This window comes from Alligator mississippiensis, chromosome 14, assembly GCF_030867095.1.
Source record: "Alligator mississippiensis isolate rAllMis1 chromosome 14, rAllMis1, whole genome shotgun sequence".
NCBI lineage: Eukaryota > Metazoa > Chordata > Crocodylia > Alligatoridae > Alligator > Alligator mississippiensis.
In genome coordinates, this window is record NC_081837.1 from 16,127,902 (window position 1) to 16,155,438 (window position 27,537).

Here is a 27,537-nt window from a genome sequence, read left to right on the forward strand (position 1 = left end):
GTATATTGGAACTACTAATAATGCTATTTGAAAAAAAGTGTTTTAATGGTATTGTAAATATAATGACCGATCACACGTTCCTCCTCTCTGTGATTTTTTTTTTTCTTTTTGGTAGACTTGGTCCTTGACTATTATCAATCAGTCTTTTTCTCTTCTCTTCTCTTCTCTTTTCTCTTCTCTTTACTTTACTTAATTTCCTTTTCTTAAATTTACAAACCTAATTAATAGAATTTCTTTCCTGTAGGTTCACTCCATGATGGCTCAATTAGAGTAGCAGTAGAACTGTAGTTCAATATTCAGGCCAGCTTCATAATTGAAAACACATTTTCTTCTCAAAAGCTGCAGCTGGTTTGGTTCTGCTCATGCAGAAAAGGATATAACCTTGCATAACATAGGAAATGAACGGTTGAGAGAGAAGCCAAATTCAATTTCAGTCAGATATTTTGAGGATAAGTCCATGATCTATGGAAGCAGGGGAATGAAAAGTGTGTGTATGTGGAAAGCAGCGTATTCAGCAGTCTATTAATCACGGCTAGCCTGGGTGCTGTTGTGTGCTGTTGCATTAGCACTGATTCTAGTACAGGGGCTGGAGAGCAGCCAAGCACTCCAGAAGTTAACCTCTTAAAGACCCTGAGCTGCTTTCTGTTGAATAAATGTAATTTTGTGGTCAAAAATAAATGCTTGTGATGTAGCAGGAGCTTTGAAAACAACAGTGAGGCAAAGCTATTACAAATTGCTCTGTGTTGTGGAAGTCAACAGCATACATCAAAATTCAGAGCTTTCTTCTCATTGATTTAGGCCCAGAGCTTTGCAGCTTTTCAATAAAAGTCCTATTAAACCATTGTATGTAACGAACAATGCGGAGCAAATCTAATATTTCCACTAGATAATTGTTATCTTTAACATCATTTCAGCAGCTGTCAGTGGAGTTTTTCTCTCTTTGTAAAAGAAGGCAGAAAAGGGTTGGATTTTTTTGGGTTTTTGGATTTTTTTTTTTATGTTTTGGGTCCTGATTCTAAATTGCAAGAGTGAAAACACACAACATGCTTTGAGACAACAGCGGTGCCATTATGTTTCATTTTTTGGTTTACGCAAATGCATAAATGATAGCATTAAAGCCAGCCAAAAAAATCAATCATTCATGCATTTGAATAAACCAAAAAATGTTATGAATGTTAACAGCTATGCTGCAATCTCATCAAGGGGAGGACATACCTCTGACTAGATGTTCAAATATGCTTAAATCACCTTCTGGAGGGAAAATGTTTCTTAAATTGCATTAAACCCAGCTAAGAACAAAATCAATTTACAAAACATTTCCCCTCAAGAAGGTGATTTAAACACATTTGAACATCTAGAGAGGGGTATATTCTCCCTTTGATGAGACTGCAGCATGGCTCTTAACATTGATAGGAGTCATGTACATAGCGTGGCTGGAGAACTTGCTTTGAAAGAAAAGAAACATTGCATTTCTGAACTGTGGAAACGATGTTGCAAAGTTAAAATTCAGTATTGTAGTTGTAGGACAGGAGTGTTGAACCCCCAGCCAGAGGGCTAGATCTGACTCCTGGCTCCATGTAATTTGGCCTGTGGGCTCCCTCCAGGTCTTTTAGGAGCTCTGTGGGCTGTGGCCCTGCATGTTGCATTGGGTACGCAGAGCAGCGCAGAGCCCAATCCTGGCATGGGGACAAGGAGAAGCAGCACAGAAGCCCAGAGCCTGATCGCAGTGTGCAGAGCCAGATCGAGGTGGCCTGGGGCTGAGCAGAAGATATGGCCCAATCCCTTGTAAGGATGCGTGCACACAGGGCCTGCGTAACAGCAGACATTGCCTTGTTACTAGAGAATCAGAGTAAGAGTAGAGAAGTGGGGACTGGACCTTTAAGATAAACTGTTGAGAGGCCAGAAGGGGCAGGCCTTGAGATTATAAACTCAGCCCCGGGGCAGGGGGGCAGTCTGACTCAGGCAGAGCCAAAGGCAGGAGCTTCCTGCTGGGAATGGATGAAAGCATTACTGGGAACTGGAGACTGTACGGGCTAGGATACAAACCAGAGAGGAACTAGGAAAATGGCACCCTGGTGGGATTGAGTGTAGAGTGGCTGAGCCCATTGAGATTGTTTTGCAGTGCGGTCAAGTTCGCTGGGACACTTTTGCAGAGACTTCACCCCACTGCACTGCTGATTGGGCCCAAAAGTCTGCAGGACTACAGGGAACAGGGCAAAGGCAACCCAGAGCTATGCATAGACAGAGAGGCATTTAAAGTTGCACCTGTGTTATACGACTGAGGGCCTATTCCCTAATTTCAGTACCATGAAGTCCTGGCAGGCAAGAGACATCTAGGCACTTGGGAGCAACGGGCAGGCCAGCAAGCCAGGACTGACTACCGGGGGGGCAATAGACTATATTGAGGTGTCCCTGATAGTTACAGCCTGGACACCGCTGATTGCAACGTGTATTTCTCTGCAGCAAGAGCTACATGTATTTCTCAGGCCTCAGCGTGTATTTCTCTGATAAGCAGGGATCCGGATTTTCCGTCTCCCACAGAAAAACAGAAGAATGCAGCTTTTCCCCTTTACCAGAGGAAAACGTGGATTTCTCATTGTAACAAAGAGACCCATGGCAGAGTTCCAGCCTGCAAGGGGCTGGGGGGAGCGGGAGGTGGGCTTTGAGGCAGGGGGCACCATGTGCATGTACATGCCAGGCAGCCTGAAGAGCAGCTCCTGCAGATTAGTGGGCAGGGGAGTGGGACTGAAGGCCCCCATAGGGAGGGAGTGCTGGGCAGGACTGGGGCTGGTGCCCAGCCACATGGTGTGTGGGGCTTGAGGCCCGAGCCGCAGTGCGTGGCCGCAGGACCCTGGCGGGGAGCGGGACGGGGCTGCAGGGGGCTCATTGGGGTGGGGGTGGACCTGGCTCTCTGTTGCTGCACACACTCCCAGGGAGCAAGGGGGACCTATGACCCCCAGATCTGTGCATGAAGTGAGGGGTAGGACAGGCTGCCCACTGCAGGCTTGCGCTCCCTGCCCTGCTGCCCTTCCCCAGAGCCCCCACAGCCCAGTGGTGCGAACCAGCACTGCAGGGCACAGCAGGGATCTCCTTCCTGCAGCGATGCGAGCGCCACACTGCCCTGGAGACGTGTGCCCCGTGTGCATGGCAGCAGTGAGGGGCACAACCCCACACACACAGGGGATGTTTTGCCAGGGCAGCACAGAGCTTGCAGCTGCAAGGAGATCCCCATGTGACCCTGCTGTTTCCTGCAGTGCTGGGTTGCACCTGCTGGGCTGCAGAGGCCCTGGGGGAGGGCAGCAAACCAAGAGCCTGAGTCCTCAGTGAGCAGCCCACACCTGCCCTCACCCCATGCACAGATCTGGGGGGCATGGGTCCTTTCACTTGCATCACAGATTTGGGGGTTTTATCAGATAATTTGTGGATTTTTTTAATCTGAGAACTTGTGATTTTTTTTGGTCAAGGAAAACCAGGATCCCTGCTGATAACGTGCGTCTGCTAGTGCATATCTCTACCTTTAACATCTTGCTCCACCCTGCTTAAAGAATTTGGAAGACCAGAGCCTTCAGGGGCATCTTTACATGTGCTCCAGGTGTGGCAGGGGGTGGGGTGCTTTGCTTGAAGTGGCTCTGAGAGCCGCTGTAATTAAAGCACCTTCAGCATCTTGTGTATTCAGTGTCCCACGCTTCAAAATGGTAGCAGGGGTGCTTTAACTAAAGCTTGTTTGACAAGCTTTAGATAAAGCATCCCATCACCATTTTGAACCGTGGGGACACTGAGTACACGAGATGTAACAGCTACTGGGGCATACTAATTAGCATGCTCCAGCAGACTCGATTGAGTCTGCTCCGATGTGCTGTAATTATAGCACGTGGGAGCAGCATCTCTGCACATCTATAGACACCCAGGTGTTAATTTTTCCCGGTTAGTCACACGAATAGTTTTCTTCTGTTCTGAATATTCTGTATTGGGGTGAGAGGGGAAGGAAGATCAGTGTAGAGTCCAAGGCATCTAGGTGCAGCAGCTGACCAGAGGGGAAGGCATGAGCATATAGCAATGATTTGAAGGGGGCAGGTAGCCTGAGCGGTAGGAAGCAGTGTTGCCATTAGCTGCCGACACCTATGGGGTAAGCTGGGCTGTTTCAGTTGACATAAAGATCAAAACTTAATAACCAGGAGGAGGAGAAGGCTGCATCCTGTGAGTTTGAAAGAGTAATCTTGCCTTAGGGAAGGGCATGATTGTTGGCCTTGGAAGAATAGAATTTATCTGGACATGGATGGGAAGAAGAGGCTTATCTAGTGTTATCCTGGTTCTGGAGCAGGGCTGAAACTTGGAAGGATCTGAACCCCACCTATATGTAATCTACTTCAGTTTTTAGTCCAGATAGTTTTAACTCAATGGGCAGCACCCTGAACTCACTGGTATATATGAATTTTATATCTATAGGATTACATATTCCTTAGAGTATGTCATATCTCTGTGCTACATTAGAGCAACTCTGCTAAAGAGCTTTCATTTTTTCCATTACGCATATACTTGTAAATGTATTTTACAGCTTAGCTAAAACTATTCTGGGTGGAAAACAGATACAATATTAAGAAGAAACAATTTAAATCATTGTAATTGTGCATTTAAATTATGCAAAGAAGAGCCAACAAAACTTTTTTGCATTATCACCTGTGATAATTCTTTTAATAAAATTTTTAAAAAATGTGCAAAACATCAGTGTATTATGCATTTATTACTGTTGGTATTAATGAAAGTTAAATAAACACCAGCTGTATTAAAACATTTGTGTGATGTAGAGTTAAAGAAATTTCTAGTGGAGTTTTTGGGGAGTTTTGTTAAGATTTTGTCTTTAACATAATCTTTACCCTAAATATTGCTGCATATATGGCATCACATATTAAAAGACCTCAGCAACAGGAAAACATGACAAGATAAGAGAATTACTCTTGCTTAGTGTTATAGCACCATAAAAATGCTACAGTCTCCGCTCAGCTGAGGTGTGGATAACATACAGGAGACCCCTCAGGTTGATGGAGAAGTACCGTCAATGCTGCCTGTGGAAGATCCTTCGAATCCAGCGGGAAAATAGACACACCAAGATTAGCATCCTCTTGCAAGCAAACATCACGAGCATTGAGGCAATGATCATCCAGTACCAACTTTGCTGGGCTGTTCATGTCATCTGGATATTCAACTTCAGACTCCCGAGGCATGTTTTATTCTCCCAGTTCAGTCAAGGCATACGCTCAAGAGGAGGGCAAGGAAAGCACTTCAACGACATCCTCAAAGCCAGTTTGAAAAAATGTAACATCAACTCATAGGAGACTGTCACCCAGGACCGCCCCAAATGGAGGAGGAATCTTTTGCAAGGATCTCAGTACTTTGAAACCGTATAATGACAAGAGGAGGCGGAATAGCGGGAGTGGCAGAAAGCGGGTGTTGTGGACCAAATCAAGTATCCAGAGCCGCCCACCCTGCCCGGAAACACATGCCCAAGTTGCAACAGAGTCCGTTGATCCGGGATCGGCCTCGTCAGCCATCTTCAGATCCACGAGTAACGCAAGCATGGAAGAGAATCATCCTCCCTCTCTCTCTCTCAAAATGCTATAGTATAATTTATATGCTGTAGTGTTTGTTTGCCAGGGATTTATTAAATTTCAAACCCAAATAGTAAAGTTTTATAATTAGTCTTTGAGAAGTTACTGGAGAGCCACGTCATTTATTTTAATAGGGTACGGTAGCTGCAGATTGGGTTCAACATGGTGAAATGACAATTATTAGCTGTCATCCCTGGAGGTATATTAGTAAAAGATCATGAAAAGAAAAATCATATAAAGTATCTACATAACTGTTATACTCGGTTCCAGTACATTTTATGTGCTGTTAACTGAAGCACTGATTCACAGAAGATAATAGGTTCCTTTCCTGATGAGCTCTCTTTAATATATTGGATTGTTAAAAAGCTTTTAAAAAAATGCCTGGCTGTATCACATACCTATAAAAGTAAAATTTTAAATATCCCAACTGTGCTCCCTGGTGAAAGTCAGCTCGCCTCCCTGTCTGGTATTTTATCTTTTTCTCAGCTTATGTACAACATTTTAACCTGTTGGTCCCTTCCAGTCCACAGCTCATCAAAACAAAATGTTTTGGTGTCTGGAATCTCGGCTTTCTAATTTTATCTCTGTGCTGTACCTTTAAAATACAACAGTGCAGCCTTCTGGTTGTAACTGTGCTGTATGAGAAAGTATTTAGTTCAGTACAGACTGTTCTCCTGTGCAGACCTTTCCTTCAGATCAGAACACTGAATCCGGGTGATTTGTGGGGTATTACAGACTTCAGGCTTTCAATTAGTGTTGAACTTCCTCAAAGAATAAAGAATTATAGATTATAAATTAAATGAGATGGGTTTTACATATCTCCATGTGAATTTTAACTGGGCATGAATGGCAGGGGAGGTGATTTTAATGTAAATTAACATTTAGCCCATTTTTGGACATTGCCATTGCCATTACTCAATATTTAGCGGGCAAATTGCGATTTTTGTTACAAAGGGGCAAATGCAAAGATAAATCTACTGGTTTCACTGGCATGATTCTAGATTTACTCAGATATTAGAGAGATCACATAAGACCTAGTGTACTTAAATTAGGCTAGCCAAGCTACTGTGGTTTTTTGCCGATAGTAGTGTACATTCAGTTGTCGTACAGGCAAGCGTGGATTGCGACCAAATGAAGAAGTTTCACTGAGCTGATACAGACAGATGATTATGCAGATTTTTTCTTCCCCATTTTTTCTTCCTTCCCCTCATCTCTTCCTGCGGTGCCTAGTCTGATCTTTGAGCTGCATGCAACAATTCATAAAAGAGCTTGACCTTGGACAGTAAGGTGGACAGAAGGAGGATTGCTCACATGCTAGTTTCTTATTTTTGTTATCTGCCTATGGCTCCAGTGGTATTTTAAAGATGAACAGTATGCTAAGGAGGGAGGATTCCTAGCACACTAGTGTCTTATTTCTGTTATCTCAATATAGCTCCATTGGTATTATCAAGACAAATAGTATGCCAAAACTTAAAAGTGAGCATATGCTCATGGGGTGGGAAGTACAGAGGTCACTGCTGTTTCTTGCTAGTCGAAAAGAGATGGGGCCTGGTTAAGATAGATAAAGATTCAGAGCTGAGCTGGTCTCAAGACTTTGCAAATATAATTATCAGTTGACTTGTATTCTTTTTGACTCCCTCACCTTTTCACAGCTTACAAAAATCTGCAGCCAAAATTTTATTTTAACTTTTTTTTAACATGTTGTAGTCCCAGTTGATTCTCATTAGATCCTCAGCCAACAGCACTTAGACTATAAAAACTTTTGAGTCAACTTTCTGAATATTTATTACCTTGTTGTTCAGGATTGTTTTTCTTTGTTGTTGGGCTTAAATTTACACTCTGCTTCATTGCATTGGTATTTCTCTCTGATGCTGACGTTTCCCCTTTATGTGCAGAGACAGCATCCCAATTTTTTAATCTGGGTTAAATTTTGGTAGTGCTTTAGTTATAGCTTTGTGTTTGTGTTCGTTCTAAGGAGTACTGAGGTACTCGCTCTAAATGTAGTTTGTAAACCAGACAGATTGCTTAATTTTGTCAGACAACTTGAATAAAACTAATATCAACTAATTGAAGAATAAAAATAAAATCTTACTATAGCTATATGGAATCTCAGTCTGAAAAAGAGAAAATCAAGTACGTTCCTGTGCATTACAAAACAGCCTTTATCAGATCACCTCTAATTCACTTGGTGTATGAAGTTTAAACTTTTGTGTTTTATATATTTTTTATTAAAATCAGTTTCAAACCTCCAGAATCTTCCTTTCTATGCCCCCCCACCCAAAAAAAAAAAAACCAAAACCAAACCAAACCAAACCTCCTTATCTGATACTCAGATCTAGCCAATAGCAGCTTTCTGTTCTCTCTTCTACGCCAAAACAAAGCAACCCCCCCATCCCTTCCCCCCCTTCCCCGCCAACATTATGTGGTTTTCTCAAATGTTGATTTTACCTTCCTGTGCTTTTCAGGCTTTGTTCTATAAGCTAAATTTAAATGCACTTTTTTTATGAAGACAGTGTTACCAAAATATGTATGTGCATACTCCATTATGAACTTCAGTTCATCAGTGATTTTCTATATTTGAATCAGTAAACAGCTTGTCCATCACTTTCTATTCCTTGCTTTCTAGTGCATTCATGCTCGATTCCACTGTCTTTTCTTTTTGATAAACTGTAAAAGCCAAGTATAGCCAACTTTTTTCTTCAAAATGTGGATCTATCCTCAGTCATTTTGCCTTTTACTTCCTGATACCCAGGCTTTCTTAATCTATCAGAAGTTCAGTAATGTAGACTAGATTCTGCATTACGTCAGTGCCATTTTGACACACCTCTACGAAAGTTGGATCCAACTACTCCAGATTTTCCTAGATGCAAGTGGGATCAGAATTTGGCTCATTGTTCTAAATACAGCCTTCTATTGCATTAAAAGACCTCCTGTTTTTACAACCTCTTTTATATTTGAAGATTTTGTTGCTGCTGCCAAGCACTGTGCAGATGCTTTTAGCAACTTTACTTTCTTCCACGAGCCCTCTCCCTAAGTCTTTTCCTGGTTTATATACTGAATTGTAATTTCTTCTTTGTAATTTCTGTGGTTCTCCTTCTCCAATTTTGTGGCATTAATCTTTTTTAGCACACTCTCAACAAGTTGTAGGATTCTTCTGTACAAGCCATTTGAAATTTGCTGTTTCTTTGCATTGAATGGCTGTCTCTTCATTATTTTAATCGTCTCCAGTTGTAGGCTTTTTCAAAATCTTTCCTTTTCGCAAAGTCATTTTTGTACAAAGTAAACAGAAGTGGCACAGAGTCTGACCCTGCAGCACCCCACTCCTTATCTCTCTTCTCTCTAAGCTGTTTCCTTTCACTTGGCACCCTCTATTTCCTGTGCCAAAGGCAGTTTTGAGTCCATTTCATTTGGCCGTTTGTAGTATACTTTCTAATTCTGCATATTAGTCTTTTGTGTAGTAGAGTATAAAATACTTCACTAAAACACTAATACAGTAAACTCTGTCCATTGTTTCAGCCTTATCTACCAAATCAATAATGCGGTTAAAGAATTCAAGGACGTTTTTCAGACAGGACCTTCCTTTTTTAGTACATGTTGACATACACATCGTAAAATGTTTCATAATGTTATCCCTTATCATTTCTTTCTCTAGTTGAAATCAGGGTTAGATATCTATAGTTCTTCAGATCCTTCCTAGCTTTTTTAATAAAATGCAGGAACTATAATATCCATCCTTCTAGTTCCAACCCTGACCTCCATGCACTACAAGAGGACTTTGCCAAAGACACTTCTGTTTCTCTTGTTGTCTCCTTCTGCATTGTGGGGCATAATTTAACTGCGTCTGTTGCTTTGTCAAACTTTTCGTCATTATAAATGTCTTGTTATCTAATATGGTGCATTAGAAAATATATTTAAAATGTTATTCTTTCACAATGGAATATATATTTCATTTTCAGAATTGTTAACCTGACATTTCATTGAAATTAAATTACTGAGAGAAAATTATAATAAATAGTATTGAGCAATTTCTGCCTTTGCATATGGGCATACAGCTCTTCTTATCAGTTAGTTGGACATACATATTACAGAATCTGGCTATATGGATTTAACTCTAAGCCCACAAATGGAAGACAATTCAGAATTTAAGTTGGGAGCCTGCGACCAAGACTTACAGGAAAATTCCTTTGTATGTGGAATTCCTGATTGTCTAGTCCTTGGTATAATAGCATATCAGGAAAAATACATGTCTGAGGACATTCTAAGATATGTATTAAAATGTAAAGTTATGCACATTTTGCTGCAGTAGAAGTAGAATGTAAAACAAACCTTACCTGTGTGTCATGTTATAGCACAGTTAGACTTCTGTAAGGAGCAAAGGAAAGTGTCTCATTCCAAATGAAGAATGTGTCACATACAATATTATAATTTATATACCAAAATAAATCATATTGGACCTAAAAATGTCAGATACTGGTGGTTATTCTAAAATGCGTTTTTAGTATATTCAGCATAAGCATATTGAAAATACTCTTAAATTGCCACTCTACATCTAAATACAATCTAAATACTCTTAGATTTCCCCACACAGTTTTTTCAGTCTATGTATAAAATGCAAGCCTGCATTCTTTATGTGAACTAAGTTTATATTACAAAATGTATTAATTTATGTTCTAAGACCATTGAGGGTGAGTGGAGAGCTTTCTTGAGCCAATCTAAGCCTTTCTTTTTTCCTCTCACATTTTAGATTGATGCATTGGGAAAAAGAAGTAAAGAAGCAGAGGCAGCCTTCTTGAATGTCTATAAGAGATTAATTGATGTTCCAGGTAAGCAAATTATTATCCTGCTTTGAAAAGCAAGTCTCTGTAGTTCCAGATGTTATTGGGCATTTCTTCTACTTCAGCAGTAGAAGTTTGAGTAGTGTTTTTTATTCATGTTCTTTGACATTGTCTCTAGTCTAACAGAAAGAACTGTAATGAAGGCTTATTGATGGCTTGAGTTTAAATTTTAATTATTTTGAGTCACTTTATATTTTGAGACCCTCAAGCCAGCAAAAACTGTTTGGCAGAGTTTTGACTCTACCAGACTTCAGAATTGAACAGGAAAGGCATTTTGGCTATTGAAAAGCTAAATATTGTCAATCTTCTATATTATTATTATTATTATTATTAGGCAAATGTCCATTCTATATAACATCAGTTTTCAAGTTCCTTTTAACTCTGATAGTCCATACTTCCTGATTTTTTTTTTTTCTGCTTCCAATTTGAAAGAGGCTTAATTTTCATTTTTCAGTTGAAACATTGAATTTATTTTTGTAGTCTTGTTGAGAACAAATGGCTGGGAGTCCTGGGTTCTTTTCTCCTGCTCCTTTGCTAATGTCTTGGAGATTGTCACTTATCAGCCATACTGTCTAATTTTACTTATCTATAAACTAATGAGCATCTACATCAAAGGTAGATAGATACATCTCCAGAGTCCCTAACTCATGGGAAGAAGGTACTTGGCATTCACTTTTAATTGAGGTCGGGTAATCAAAGAAAGGCCACTTTCAGGTACCTTCCCATAGTAAAAACAACATTTCCCAAATATCTCAAATATTTAGGTATGCTTTTGATTCTAAAATGTCACAATATTTTTCTTCCTATGTGAGAACTGAGCTATGATATTCTAAGAAAGCTATGAATGGAATGCAGACGTGACCATTTAACATTAAGCATCACCGTACATGACAAGGGTGTCATTTTATCAGACATTCAGTATCCTTTATAGGACCATATAGTAATTGCATCTGATGTCTAATTCCCAGGAAATGATGTTATGGTTCTTGAAGAAAACCTATATTCTTCTGTTTGGTAATTCTGTGCACACATTGTATAATTAAAAAGTTTCTATTTTAAATTTCTTCAATATCTTCAAATTTTAGCATTTGATTTTGGATTTTTTATCATGGAAAATCAGAGTTCCCCCTGCCCTCTTCACTCACCAGCCTTCACCCCCCCCCCCCCCCCCGGCAGCTCCTGAGCCCCGGCTGGTGCCTGTGGGAGGCAGTGGCTGCTGCAGCAGAGTAAGGCACAAAGCCCAGCTTCCCCTCTTCCACGGGTATCATGGCCAAAGCGGAACGTATATGGGGGGAGCAGGGACGGTGGCAGGCGGCGGCTCAGGCTCCTTGCACTGCTGCCGTCCCCTTTGGGGCCTCTACAGCCCAGCAGGCAGGCCCCAATGCAACAGGGCAGAGCAGGGTGGGGACGCTCGATACCACCGCCACGAGCCCTGCACCGCCACGGCGATGCACCCCTTGCCTACCCAGAAGCAGCTGGAGTGGCAGTGCAGAGTTGTGCCCCCCACAGATGCCAGTCAGGCAGGGGGCAAATCACCATGGCAGCACGAGGCTCGCAGCAGCGGCATTGAGCTTCCCTGCCCTAGTCTGTCCTGCTGTGCCAGGGCCTAGCTAGCAGGCTGCAGAGGCCCTTGGGGGGAGGGCAGCAGGGCAGGGAGGCAAAGCTCACAGTGGGCAGCCTGCCTCTACCCCTGCCTCATGTACAAATCTGGGAGGCACGTGCCACCCATACCCCCCAGGAGTGCATGTAGCAGTGGAGAGCCAACTCCCCTGCCCTCCCTCCCAGATGAGCCGCCAGCAGCTTCACCCCACTTCCCACACAGGCCCTGTGGTCATGCATTCCAGCCCTTGGCCCCAAGCAGCCCCAGCTACAGCCTTGCTAAACTCCCTCCCTCTCTCACTATGTGGACCTCAATCCCTGCGCCTTCCCTCTGCCAGACTTACAGGCAGAAGCTGCTCTCTTGTCTTCCTGGTGGCCATGTACATATATATGTGCGCACATGCACATGGTACCCCCTGCTTGATCGCCATTCTCCCACTCCCCCCAGCCTCTTGCAAGCTGGCACTCTGCCAGCCTTCAAGGGAAAACACACCATTTCTCACATTTTTTCTACTTAAAATGAGGAAATCCAGGTTTTACCATGTTTTCCTTGGCAAATGGAAAACCCTGATCCCTGGTCCTGACACTTTCCATAGTATCAGGAAGAAAGGAAGTAAAATCATTTTAGTTCCTGAATGGAAGAAATAGTTCAGACATTTTCTTGTTCACTCCTCTTGCTGCTTTTTCCAAAAAGAGGAGATGTATAGAATTTATCCACCAGATCACAATTCAGGCCACAATTTTACTTTCTTCCCCTTTAGGCTTCAAACAGAGTCATTTTAAAATTAAATGCTTAATTCTTACCTAGAAAATGGTAGGCTGACTTAAGAGGTAATTGCAGATAATTCTGAATATGTTAGCTATTACAACTACATATAAAATGCAGGAGCTAAACAGAGAAAGGGCATGCCTTTCAAAATGTACTTAAAATCTAATAAAGTAAGCAGGGTTGAGCCTGTTTCATACTTGGTTGAATGACTGAAAATAAGCTGCCTTATGCAACCTGCCTTGCTGCAAGCTTGGCGTGCGGGAAAGGAGGTGAGCTGGAGGGGAGAGGGGAGCGTTATTTGGGATCTGAGCTGGACTACTGAGATTCTGAGCAGCACTGAGGCTGCTTGTCTCACTATCTATATTATTTAATGTTAAAGGACACTTGCTGCTGGATGCACTTTTCTTTCTGATGAGAAACAAAGTCCTGACCAGTCATGGTCATTAATACCCATTGAATTTTCCCAATGTCTGGAAGCTGATGTTACAATAGCTATCTTTCTTTGTTACCTGAACATATGGTTTGAGCTTCAGTTGTCTTTTTTGCTGACTTGAACACCATTTCACATATTTTCTATTTATTTTCCTGCTGATTTAATAACTGGGTAAGTAGCTTCCTAAAACCTGAAATAAATAATGTAGGGAGAATAAACCTACAGCAGCACTTTGAAATAATGTTATTGTATACTGAGCAAGCATTGTTACAGGAGATATGCTGAAAGTTTCATGAATTAAATGGAGGATGATATTAAACCTCTAACAGAACAGAAGTTCAGTGCCCATAAACCCCTTTCAAAATCAAAAGCCCAAAACCAGTTTGAGATAAGCTTGTTTGAATGCAGTATCAGACTTCAATGATTGAGGTCAAACTGGTGTATGGAACTTGTGTCCCAGACTCCTTCCTGGTTTAAGTTAAATCATAGTCCTCCAGCATCCCAGGATGCTCTGCAGCCCTGGGCTCGGCTGTCTGTTTCAGCCAAGCAGGGTTGGCTCCACGCCTCTCCTCCCTAGCCAGAGCATTATCACTGCTCTGGGTGGCTGAGAAAGGGGCTGGGGGGTGGACCCTGCTCTGGAGTGCTGTTGGGTCTGCCTGGCCAAAGGGGCAGTAACCCTTGCCAGGTGTCCCTAGTCCCCTGCCCCTCTTTGCTGCTCCAGCGGCAGGAGCGGGGTGGGGCCAGACTCCGGTAGCCTAAGGGGAAGCTTTAATTGCTACCACCGGGCGGGGCAGGGGTGGGATGCCGTGGGCCAATCACTGCTTACACCCCTGGGCCACAGGGCTGGGCCGGAATGGGCTTCATTCCTGGGCCTCAGGGCTGGACCACACCAGAACAGGCTGTGGCAGTCCACGGCCTCCCCCGCTGTGGCCCCCACGCCAGGCTGGAGGTAGAAGGCAGTGGATGCTGAACCCTGCCCCCGGGGCTGCGCCAGGCCAGGCTACACTGCCATGCTGGGAGGCAGCAGAGTCAGGCTCCATAATTAGCCCCAGCTTCCCCTCTCCTCTGCAGCCAGACCACATCTATCGGTTTAGGCTCCGGCTTTTTGAATGTCTGTCCCTAGCTTTGTGGTCAGAGTGCAAGATGGAAGGGTGTGGATGCCCCGTGTGAAAGGACAGAGGAGGATAGTGCACCATCTCCTTCCCCCCCACCCCATGATACAGTTTTGACTCAGAACTAGAAATAAGAGAAATGAAAGTTTTAGTGTTTTAAGCATTTCTTCAACTGTCAATTACTTTGCATTTATTTTACCCCGCGAGCAGTAAATTCAAATTTCTTCAGAAGAGTAGAAATTGAACTGGAGCATTCTTAACTATAGCTGCTCCTTATGTGGATTATTGAGTTAATTTTGATTGGTCTGTTGTAGTGTCGTACAATTGGTAAAATGGTATTTATAGCTATGCAGATATGACTTTATTAAAAGTTTTTTATGAAGATGTATTTTGATGGTTTCATTGAAAGCAAAGGGTACTAAGGTAAGCTTTGAAAGGGCAAGTCCTGTTTGCACCTCACCGGACCTCTGCCTTTGATCTGTTTAACAAATAAGGCAAATAAATTTTCTTTCAACCCAAAGGCAAACCCTGGAGCAAGCTTTGTAGCCAGTGCTACAACATCAAGTCCATGATATCAGATTTGGTAGATAATAGACAAAATAGATTTGGGAAAAAAGACAGTAGATTATTGTACAGCTGGTCACATCCTATCCCCCACCATTTTTTCTGGCCTAAAATCCTGGGAGAATGCTATTACAAAGGTATTTTCTGTGGTGCTTAGTAGAAAGCAAAGCCTGAAATGTGTTTCTTCTGTGTTCCCCACTTGATCCTTATGCAGTAGAATCAGCCCTGCAGAATTTGGGCTTGTACTATCTTCCCTGCTGCAATTTTAATGCAATTTGGAATTGCTAGTGTCGAAAGGGAGGAAGCAGGAGAACATTATGTATTTTAATACTGGAAAAATAACATGAAGAAAGGGATAGCCCAGCTCAGGAAAGAAGTGGGGACTCTATGTGTAATCCTTGGTTTTAAAGAACAACCTTTTCATGCTTTTGATAAAACAAGAGGGTGGGGAAATGATGGGCTTTGTTTCAAAATGGAGTTATGGCTATAACTCATCTGTCCCTAGGCTAAAAGAGTCATAGGGGAAGAGGAGTAAAGCTGTAGTTTATTGCATTAAATCTTTGTTTCAGTCTCCCTAGGCTATTTCAATTTACCCCTGAATTTTCTGGGGAATAATTAATGAATTAATTAAGTATGCTATGAGGTGTTTGAATATTCAGAAGTCACAATGTAATTATTATTTTTTTTCTAAAACACATTTTCAAATTATTTTCAGATGTGCAATCTCCCAAGAAAGCATTTGCACTTACTCCATCAAGAGCTAATACAGCTCATTTCCATTCTAGTTTGCAGACTCAAAAAGAATATTCCTAAGGAATTCTTCCACCACAAATGTTTATTGCAAAGTGAAGGCTGTAGGGCAGAGTAAAGATTCATTTAAAAACTCCTTTTGCTTTTGGGATGATGATAGTGTGACACAGCAGAACTTGCACACTGGCTTCTGTTGTTGGTTCCCTCTTTTCCCCCTCCCCTTTTTTAAATGTAACTACATATAAAGAACTTGCATTAAGGAGGTTTTTGGTTTTTTTTTTTTCCTTCCTTGTCATTTTGTGTGGGAGTTTCTTGAGAACAATCGCGAAAAAGCTTCACTTAAGACATGGTTAGGCAACGCAAATACAGTCTCTTTTGAAAGAAGAGCAGTGCCTTGGATGAATTATTTTTAGATCTGAACCTTAGGAAGCACATTACCAGAGATATAAAATATTAATTGCCCCTGTAGTTCTGGCAGTGTTTCATAACTTGCTCTCTTACTGTTGTCAGTGTTAAAGGCCTGGAATGAAGACAGAGGTGGGGAGTAAATGAAAAAGCCCTTTGTTTTAGAAAGATCCCTTCAGAAGCTCCATGTCTAAGAGATTAGATGAATGAGTTACTGTATGGTTATTCACGTTTCCATTAATAAATCAAACAGTATAACAAACCTCATCTTCTGCTGTTTATGTATAGCACTGTGTACACTCTTCTGCCATGTACAACTGTGTAAGTGCATCAGTCTACTCTGAAAATCAGGTGCTCATGATTCTTTTGAAAGCCTTGTGGTTTGCGTCTTTCCTGCCCTGGCAGAGTATAGATAATGTAGATAATTCATTCATTTGTCCAATTAAAATTCAACACGGATGGTATACTATTAGTTGCTGTTAGAAATGTTGCTAGCGTGCATACTTATTTTTAAGGCTGCCACTGTGCCATCTAGTTAAATCCTATAATTGATGTAGGCACATCTGAAATTTACACTGGCCTGCATTTCAGCCCTTTTAATCCTGTAGTGTTTTTAACTCCACACTGGTATTGATGTCAAAGCTTTGTGTAGAGACTTTAAATATAGAGAGCGTTGTCCTGATCCTGTTGAATGTACTCCAGTCCATACATTCCAGTTCTCTCTTGCTGCCAAAAGAGAGTTAGTCCCTATGGTTAAGTGTAGGGAGCACTTTGTAACTCATGCTTTCTGTGGTTAGGAGTTCCCATTTTCCATAATTCCAATTAGCCACCTACATAACATTTTAAATATAGGAAACAATAGTCCTGCCAAAAAATATACAGTGGGGCTGTATACCAGAAATGGCTAGTGTGCTGTTATGTTTGCTGAGCAACCAAGTAAGTATCACTTATCACATTTCAGGTATGGTCTCAAAGCTTAGTAAAACAGTTTCCTTAAAAAAACCTCAAATTGAATGGATCTCTTGAGGGTTTAAAAAAATATTGGAGATAATTCAGGGTTAGGCAATACATTGTGAACTGTACATTTAAACAATGATGCAGTTTTTCCACTTTACCAGTCAGGCCTTCTATCAGTGTCTGGGTTTTGTATTGGTGTACAGATTGAAGAATTTACTTTTAAATAGGCAAGATCTACAGTATGGAGGGTAGAAACAGCCTTTACTTAAAAGTCCATCTGCCTGGCTTAGAAACAGAAATAACAATGTTTAAATTTTTTTTTAAATTAAATAACTTTTCAGAACAGGTTTTATTTTTCTTCAGAGGAGGTGGGTTTTTCCTCCTTTTAAATAACTAGGGTGGTCCCAGAATACTCTATATCTAGACAGCTTTTCATCAGTTGCTCATCAGCATGCTAATTGCTGTATGACTAATTATGCCCTGAATTCCAGTTGATTTTCTTAATGAGACAGCTGGGTTAATTATGTAATCGTATGATTACATTAGCCTAGAGTGCCCTGGCGAAAAGTAACTCATGCAGGAGCGTGATGTCATTGCATGAACAGCACTCACAAGGGGGTGCATTCATCTTCTGCCTAATGACAGGGGAGGGCAACATTACCCACAGTGCTCTTTGTGTAAACAGTTATATTGAATTATTAAGATCTCTGTCTTTTTCCAGCTTGTAGAGTGCATGAAGAATTGTTTTTAATAAAATTCAGTTTGGAAATTAATCTGGGTATCAAGAGTCCACTTTTATCTCCTAGTTATGTGGTTACTTTTTGGTCTAAACGTCAGAGGGTTACAGTAGCAACTGAGATGTTATCTTAAGCTTGCAATACAATGCACAGTTTTGTTGAGATCAATGTTTGCATTTCTTAAAATAGGTACAGTAGAATCTTTCACCTTCACACAATTATAAACGTCACAAAAAAAGTGATTTCCTTCCTTTACCCTTTAGCAATGATTTAGCAACAAAATGTGTTGTGGGGCTCAGGTTAGCATGGCTTATTAGTTTTAACAAAATATATTATTGTGGGTTGACTAGGTTACATAATGATATATCCACAAGGAAAATTACTTTGCCTTTGTTAGAAATTGTTTTCTTTTACCCATGTTTCTGTTCATTCAGAGACGCATTCAGCTCCCGCCTTCAGGAGCTGATTCTGGCACATCAGACCTGATGTAGCTGTGACGCACAAATGGACAAACTCAGAGAATACATTACTTGGTTATCAAGATGTATTTTTAGACTAAACTGCTTGCAAAGCAGCCCTGAATGGATGGAACATGGGAAGACTTAGGGAGAAACCAGGCAGATGTCAGTCCATCCGAAGGTGTTGAGTGGCCTCCGTGGAACAGTTTTGATTAGCTATTATTTCTGTTGTTGCAGCACATAGGAAGCCCAAATAAAGATCCAGGGCCCTAGTGTCCCAGGCAGCATACAAATGAGTAATAATGTGTCCAGCTTGGCATTAGAATCCAACAGGTGGGTTAGATAAACGGGGATACGAGGAGTTGGATGAGGTAACAAGATAGTTAACAGGTTTATCATAAAAAGACATCTTGACTTAACTCTTACCTAAGTTAGTGCCAGGCAGCAATGATTTTTTTTAGGTATTTTCGTAAACTGGTGATGAAGCGGCCACCCCTCCTTAATCCTATGTGCTCTCTGCGCAGGCCTGGCACTGGATACTTGACTTGAACGTTATGCTCGAGCTTGCAAAACAGTAATTTGCAATAAATTTTCCTGTTGTTAACACATGTAAGCAAGTTTTTGCCATATTCATGTTAGAGAAAAGCTATTCCTTTGGAAGTGCACTTTGCTGCTTTGCTGCTATCATCATTTAATTGCCTAATCCACATACAATCAGTGCCATAGCAAGGGGAGGCGGGGGGAAGCAAGCAGGGTGAAGCGAAGGGGTGGCAATAGGCGCTGCGCAGCAGGGGCAGGGCATGGGATAGAGCCATGAGCTGCTTGTTTGGGGCGCTGGGTGGGGGGGGAGGGTGGCTCCCACCACTGCGTGCACTCCTGGGCAAGCATGGGGGGGGGTGGGGGGGTGTCCCCTGGATATGTGTGCAGGGTGAGGGCACCAAACTTCGTTGCTACAACACTGTGTATAATGAATTCAAAGTTTTAGTTGATCATTTGCTTAAAATCTCAATGGTCTCCCAATAAATTATATATAATGCACTTCATCTGTATAATGTGAAAAGGTAGCCTTTGGTATGTACAGTTTGGGTTTGGTGTGTTTTAAAAAGAAACCCCACAGCACTCAAGTAAGAAAACTGTATAGCAGATCAATGCTTACACTGCACACAGAAATACATTTGTAAAGTTTAAATGACACTGGAAATAATTAAAAGACCAAAAAATTGTGATTTCCAAAGTTTAAAATGCACATGGAGGTTTGTGCAGAAATTTAATTGTTTGACTTTCCTCTGAAATATGTCATAGTCATTATATTGTCACACAGTAATTAGTTTTCTTTAATACAAGTAATAAAAATTAAGCCTAAGAGGCACTTCACCAATGCCTCTTTACATATCCCAAAACAATATTCAAAGGCTAAAGGCGTTTAATCATTCAATGAAGCTGTAGTAAAGTTTGGAGTTTAATTCATAGAGACTGTTTGTATATTTTTTTTCATTCTTTGACTGTTTTGCTACATGAACATTAACCTTTAGGATAGCTAAATTAAATATACATGTCCTGATGAATAGTTATCAGATTTTAGGCATTTTTATTTACAAAATTATGCTTTAGTAGGATTAAAATGTTGACTAAGGGTTTAGTCATTATTCACTTTATAATGCACATGTTATTTTTATATGTCTTTGCATTCCTTCTGAATTTGAGTCTAGAAGAGTCTTGTTTATTTGGAGCAGACAGTGTGTCTTGTGGGTAACCTGGCTTCTTAAAATGAATGTCCTAACATATTTGATTAAAAAAAAATTGAGGCAAGAAGGTAGTATACAAACACTGGGGTTTTGTTTTTTTTAGATACAAGTACAGTTTGTACTGACCATGGTACTTTAAGCCTGATAGAACAAACCTTTGTAGTATTTTATAGAAATATCATGGCTGAAGTTTTAGATCTTAATTCATTTAATAAACACTTAAGTTTGTATTACAGTACTAAAATGAATAGGCTGAAACCATCCAATCTCTTTTTTTTTTTCTGATCAGTATTCCAGCATGCAGTGGAGGGTTTTTTGAAGAAGCACTAGATTGAAGAAGTGTGAATGGTCATTTTAGGCAAAGGTTGGCAGGGCTGCATGGGAGAAGGCTCGTGTTGCAACAGCCTGCACCTTAATTGGACTGTACCTAAATATTGCATAGACTTTAATTCCCTGTGCTCCCATGACTTAACTTTATGTATAATTCCTTACCTGTGCCCCCCCCCCCCACCTGACACAATAACATTTAAATTTTGATTTGTTATAAATATTTTAATAGAGATAATAATAATGAAAAGTATTTGGCCTAAAAACATAAATGAAAAAGTTATGTAGTTATAAACTATGCATGTACAGAGAACAGATGACAAGCAGCCTAGATTTTGTATTATGAATAGGGCAATGCCGTAAGCTGTTGAAGAACTGAAGTAACAAAATGCAGCACACTGCTACTTATGATGTCTTTGAGTTCAACATAACCCAGTACTATTCTTTTATAAACTATGAAACAACACTGGCATATTGAAAAACGCACAGGCTCATACTTAATGTGTTAACAGAGGTACAATAGACTTATTATGTGTTTCCAGAGACTGAGGGTGGTCTGAAAAATTAATGGCTGTGGTGGTTGAAAATTAAGTGAACTCCCTAATATATACTGTTGTTGATCCACTGAGTTTGGTGTTTAGCATTCCTCAACAGGAGACTAAATCTTTGCAGCCATTTCACAAGTGATGCTGGCGCCCATAATAGAAAGTATTCAATAATCTTTTATAAGTCCATTGGACTCCAGCATTTTCCTACTTTGACTGAGAAGCTGACATCCTTGAATAAACTCTCTACTAATACACAGCAGGTGTATTGTAAGGAACTTTATAGTTGAAGGGAACATGATAGAATTAAAACTTAGAAAACATAATATTTTGAATGTTTGTTTTGAACAATAGCGTCAGAAAAATTGATAAGTATAATAAAATCTGTGGTTTAGTTTGTGGAATTGATTTTGATTAGTGTTTATGTCAGTTATGTTAACATAGCTGCTAAAAAGCTCTGTGATGGAGAACCTGAGGTTTGTAATCAGACTCACACAAGCGTTTGAGTCACACTGATCTATCAAGAAACAAATCTTTCACAGATCTGTACAGCTAAATTTCTTTGCCTTTTACTGCAGTCTGTGATACTGAACAAGATTATTCAAAAATATCTTTCTGTGAATAGGAAGGCATGTTAAAATACTTATCAAGTAGTGATATAGTTTGTGGTTGCCTTGCTCAACAAAGCAACAAGAAATCTTGTATATTAATTTCTTCTTTGTGAAATAGATTGAAACTTGAAACTGATTTGTGCTGCGTTAGTCAGTGGAGACATGCAAATGTTACTTAGATCAACCTAACTAGGGTTAGGTTGAGATCTAAATGCCAATCTGTGCAGGCATTCAAGGAGGTTAAATTGGGTTAAAAAACAGCTGGCCTGATCTAAATTAGTACACCTGAGGAGGTGAACTTAGGTTAGGAACAGATTACCCCACCCCATGTCTGCACATGTTCGGAGTGCAGCCCTGGGACTGGGAAAGCCCAGCTACTCACCCCAGCCACAGGACTGCATTCTTCCTACACCCTGACTCGGACTGGGCTATTTGTAGCCTGCTTCTCCCCCACAAAGAACTGTAAACCCCCTCCCCAACCCACTAGCCCTTCCCCCCCCCCCCCGGCCCTCCCTGTAGCTCAAGTCACTTAGGTCAGGATCCCAGCGTGGCTCCTGGCACTGGTGAAAGTGAGCACAGGCCGCTCCCAGTCTAAGATCATGTGGCTGAAAAGGAGGCTGCTTGAACCAAGATCAGATATGGTGAACATCTGACCATACCCTGACTCATTTAAAGATGTTGTCAAATTGTTACCAGCATATTAAAGGTGAATTGCATCAGTTTGAAAATAATTGAAAGACTTAAACATAAAAAATAAGTATTTTTTAAAATGCATGTGCTGGAGGGGGAATGTAAGAAAAGTATAGCACATACAGGCCTTTTTTTACATTATTTCTAGGCAGGAAGAACAGAATTTCTGTATTGTCACAAAATGCTTTCAAGATTCTGAGCTACTGAAGGTATATCAGTGTTTTTATCCTTGTATTGTTTAGATCCAGTTCCAGCTCTGGATTTAGGACAGCAGCTTCAGCTGAAAGTCCAGCGCATGCATGATATTGAAACAGAAAACCAGAAACTTAGGGAAACGCTAGAAGAATACAACAAGGAATTTGCTGAAGTGAAAAATCAAGGTAGGCTGAAATAATTGTATTCTTTTTACTGTTATCTTTTAAATTGCTCCATAGTTTGAACACTGTTGGGGTTTGCCCTTATTTTTATCTTATAATGTCATGATGGGCAGAAGCATCAACATTCGTTAAAGGAAGATATACCATATTATGTATGCTTTTATATTTGCGTGCATAATACATACAACTTTATTGTACTTTGACTACCTGTTAGTGATCCAAAAAACATATTGAAGTTTCAAAGTGATCATTTAATAATAAGATATTTGGAGACTGGCCTCAGGCCAAGCAAGTATTTTTCGTAATCATTGTTTGTAAATACTGTTATTTTGTAAAACTGGATATCTCCTTTGCTCATTTCACGTAAGATTGTAACACTTCCTTAGTAACTGCAACTTTCTATACTGGTATTACATGAGCTAGTGAGAGAATATCATAAAAACTGAGGGTAATGCTTTTTACTTATTTAAAGTAATTGGTAAAATTTTAGAAGTGACCACTGTGTGTGAAAACACCATTATCTCAAAAACTAAAAAGCCCTGCTACCTTTGAACATATTCAAGCTTTCTTGCACTTCAGAAGAACATATTTCCTGCATCAGGAAATAAAATATGCTCACTCTAAAACCTATTTCCCTTTACATAAGACTTGTGGTTTCCCTGTAAATATCTAATTCTGAGTTAGAGTAGCAGCAGATGGTTCTTACAACTGGAATTATGAACATTTATCACGTAGGATTGTGGCATCCAAGGATTGCCTAACTAAAGACTGCATTGGTGATTTAGCATGACCTTTGTATGTTGGGTCTAAACTTCAGCAGAAGGAGCAGATTATAGCCACCTCTAAAATGAAAGCTCTGGGATGGCAACTGCCAGCATGTAGAGGCATAAGGCTGGATTGAAAAAGCATGCTAGGAGCTGCAGTTTCTATGACTTGTACTATTCTGATAAAAGTACAGTAACCACAGGTCACTCCTCTATTAGAGATGCACTTTGACCACCTTAACCGAGGAATTTGGGGCTTGATCCTTGAAGGTGCTGAGGATTGTTAATTCTCATTGTGAGTACTGGGTCGGTTACTAGTAAAGCAGCAGTCTTTAAAGATCTCAGTCAGGATCAAGGGCCGTTATGCTAGAGGTCATGCAGACATAAAAAACATGATTCCTGTCCTGCAAAGTTTATCATCTTCAAGTAGAAAAGTATTTGAGGTCAATACTTTGTAGGATTAGGCAGCAGTGTAACTCAGAGGGTGTAACTGAGTGCCACCTTTGTGGAGGGAGAAGTGCCAAAATAGCTGTACCACTGCACTTGGCATTACAGCAACCAGCGCTGCCCCAGGCATTGCAGAGCTGTCTGAAGTGGAACTGCCTGGCCATGCCTCTGGGATCAGGCCCTTATTTCAGCTGTGCATCAGTTCACAAATTTGCATTTTTAATATATAACACATGAGTTTATGCCAGTCATGTAATAAATCAGCACAATTTTGTTCTTTGGCTTTTATTTTGGAACTCTTCTGCACTGTTTTTCATATGGAGATTAACTTGGAGTTTTCAGAGGCCTATTGGTAATTAAGGGGATTTCAGTCAGTTGATCTTTTCATAGGTGGGGTCTGTGTAGTCTTAAAATAATGTTCCTTTAATTACCTTCTCTCAGAACTGGCACTTATGGAATTGCCTATTCAACTTCAGCTAGCATAGAGAGTGCTTACTTCCTGGAGTGGGATAAAGGATCGGACTCTGTTTTCCCAACCCACTCAAATTATTCCATTGAATTACTGGGACTGTTCAATTTAGGAAGGCTGTAAACAGGTTTTATGCAAAAATCATGACTCATAACTAGTATTTGCTCATATGCATATGCTTTTGAACATGTAAGGCATTTTAATGCTTGCTTTTCTCTATTATAGTGTCAGGGCCAGATATAGTATTTGGGCAAGAAGGTAAAATTCCAGAGACCTCAGTGGAATTGCATCTACTCATTCCACTGGTAAATTTTACTCTCTATATTACTTAACACAGATGGAGGTATTTTCTTACATTTTAATGATGAAGATATGCAAGGCCATATTTTTCAGTTGCAAACCATTTATATTCCATAGATTCAGGAAAATGTCATCATTCACACCATTAGAGATCTGAGGGGAGAATTTCCTGTTGAACTCTAAAGAATATTTTTGATAGATATAAAAATGGACAGACTGTGGGAATATGACTTAATGAGCTTCGTTTGATTTTTTGAGTGTCCAGAAGTACTTTTAAAGTCAGTCAAAAGTAGCTAGTTTGCTTGGAGCAAATGATCCATTGTAACTTGAAGTCAGCCAAAGCCAAGTACTGAGGACTAGGGCTCTGCGAAGCTTCGGGTGCCGATTTTGATTCAGAGAAGGTTCAGCTGCCGAATCTTCGAATCCGAATCGAATCAGGAAACCAATGAGAAGGTCCGAATCAATTCAAAACCTCCAAATCGATTTGGAGAAAGATTTGATGATTTGGGCAGTCCCAACTTGCCACTGCAGGGAGCTGGACCTGGGCTCTGTGCCAGTAAGTTGGGGGGGGAAGCTGGAGGAGGGGGGAGGAGACCATGGGAGGACCCCAGCCAAGTCCCATCCCCTGCCTACTCCCCCTGAACACCTCCCGACCCCCGCCTACTCTCCCAGCCCATGGCTGCCCCCCTCCTTGGCTACCCTGTCCAGCCCAGCTCTTAAAAAAAGAGCAATCCCCACTGCCCCCCACTGCATGGGGGGGGGCTCTGCCATGAGCCCCCAGAGGCCCCAATGGCTGCTGCAGCAGCCAGTGAGTGCAGGGCTTTTTTTTTTTTTTAATTGCCGGGAGCTGGGCTGGGCGGGGCAGCCATTGAAGGCGCTGGGAGAATGGGCAGGGGATGGGCCTGTTTGATTCAGAGATTCGTCAGCAGCCGAATCTCCAAATCAAATTCGGCTCAATCAATTCAGGACAGTGATTCGAATCACTGAATCAAATCGCTGTCTGTCCCCGGAATCGGCCGAATCTGAATCCAAAGTCTACTGAGGACCTCTATTTTTCTTAGACCAGAGACGTGATTCTGTTCTCACTTACTCTGGGTGTATAACAGTATAGTTCCATTGACTGATTTTTATGCCTGATTTATTCTCTGGGTTCTGACGTTGAGAATATTTACAGTGTTATTTTGTCTTTTTCTTGCTTATCGACTTTTTTTTGGATGTAGTGATATTTTTCTCCTTTATGATTTTTTGACTAGCTGCATCTCTCCTTGACTACAACATAGTATTGTCTTCTTTATCTTCTATAATTCTGACTCCTTTCCAGAAATTGTTTTTATTGCAAAGCCCACAAAATCCTAGTCCACCTCTTGCTTTATTATTGTAAGCCCATTAGGAATTCTTGCTTTAAATCTGGGTGGAGTCAGCCTGTGACAGTAGCAGTTACAATAGCTGGAATACAAAGAGTGCCACCTTGTCTGTTGATCTAGTCTACCGTTAATACAACAGTTAAGTCTGCCCATGTGTTTCATCTGTTGCGAAAGAGAACATAGCTGTATCCCAGATATGTGTTCAATTAGTGTAAGAAGGTGTCTGTACATGAGCTTAAGTGGAATTGTTTCTTTTTACATGAGCACAGCTAAATGAATTAACTGTTATGTGTAAATGTGTACTTAAGCCCACTTTGGGACTTTATTAATCTCCACTCAGCAGAGAGCTAATTTGAAACTAGTCAATAATGTGATATTATATTTTACAATTTTTTTCGGTCATGTTAGAGAAACCCTAGCTCTACTTCCCAGCAAAATCCATTGATCCTTCTCAACCTAAACGTTTAAAGTTCAGTTTAACATTTAGGGAGTAAAAGGTCTCCAAAGGGACTCGTATCCATTGATTTTGTGTCATAGTTGAAGAGCTAAAGTTTAAAACACACGGAGCCTACGGGGTAAAGAAAGCCTTGTATTCTGTAGCCACGTGAAGCTGTGTAAACTCTTTCTTTCCCTATTTTTTTTTTTTTTTTTGTAGAGGTTACAATAAAAGCACTTAAAGAGAAAATCCGAGAATATGAACAGACTCTGAAGAACCAAGCAGAGAATATAGCTCTTGAAAAAGAACAAAAGTTACAAAATGACTTTGCAGAGAAGGAGAGGTGAGTGCATGCATGTGTCTGTGTAGGTGTTAGGAGAGAAATCATATTGTTCTGCTTAATCTTCCCAACCAGGGTCCTTTCTTCAGTAGTAAGACAGCTCATATATTGAATCATTCTAGTGATTTATGTGTTTGATGCAGAATCATTTGATACTCAACTTTACATGGAAAGACAGTTGTGAAATGTATATGTGAAACAAGGACAGATTGTTATTTCATTGTACGGGTGGTGGACATGGGGTATCATTTTCAGGAGGGTGCAAACCTGCTTTTATTCTTCATTAGTTGGATTGTCCTTTGTGACACTAATCTTTCTCCATTAGCTGACAGTGTAATTTAGTCTTGTGTCTGCTGTGTGTGTCACAGTACCATGTTACATGTAAATTAGTACAACATGGCAATTTAAAGTGAAATATTGTACCCACAGATATAGTTCAGTGGTTCTCAACCTTTTAGACTCAAGGTACCCCTTGTTAGATTCAAAGAAGCCTTGGAAAAAGTCAGCTTTTAGTTTTCACTTAATTTTTTACTATAGAAAGATAAAAGAGCAATTTTTCCTCTTGTAAAGAACTTAAAGACCACAAGAGGTCATAATGCTTTTAACGCTATAGATTCCTTTTGAAATCTCTGAATATGACTTGTGAAATTTGCATGCCTAACAGTGCTAACATTGCACGGCAGTCAGTATCCCCCCTGAAAGGATCTCAAGGCAGGCACCTCGTTGAGAATCTCTGATACAGATTACAGTTGTGGATACCTACTTAAATGGAAATAGGTATCTGAAAGCAAGCTCTGTGCCTCACAGAGCTGAATCCTGATATAGTTTGCATGTTCCCTTATGTCAACAAATCCTGTAACTTAATTTCTCACTTACTAATTGATTTTTAAGGAAGCC

General features: G+C 40.7%; 1 protein-coding gene across 9 annotated transcripts in view; it reads left to right on the plus strand.

Annotated features, from left to right (window-relative positions):
* CUX1 (cut like homeobox 1) overlaps positions 1 to 27,537 on the plus strand; it is a 415,956-nt gene that overhangs the window by 180,291 nt on the left and 208,128 nt on the right. For all 9 annotated transcript variants that reach the window (XM_059717047.1, XM_059717050.1, XM_059717046.1 and 6 more), the window contains exons 4-6: positions 10,351 to 10,429; positions 22,386 to 22,523; positions 26,520 to 26,643. In XM_059717047.1, coding sequence (XP_059573030.1) covers positions 10,351 to 10,429; positions 22,386 to 22,523; positions 26,520 to 26,643 — 341 coding nt within the window. The remainder of the gene's footprint in view (positions 1 to 10,350; positions 10,430 to 22,385; positions 22,524 to 26,519; positions 26,644 to 27,537) is intronic.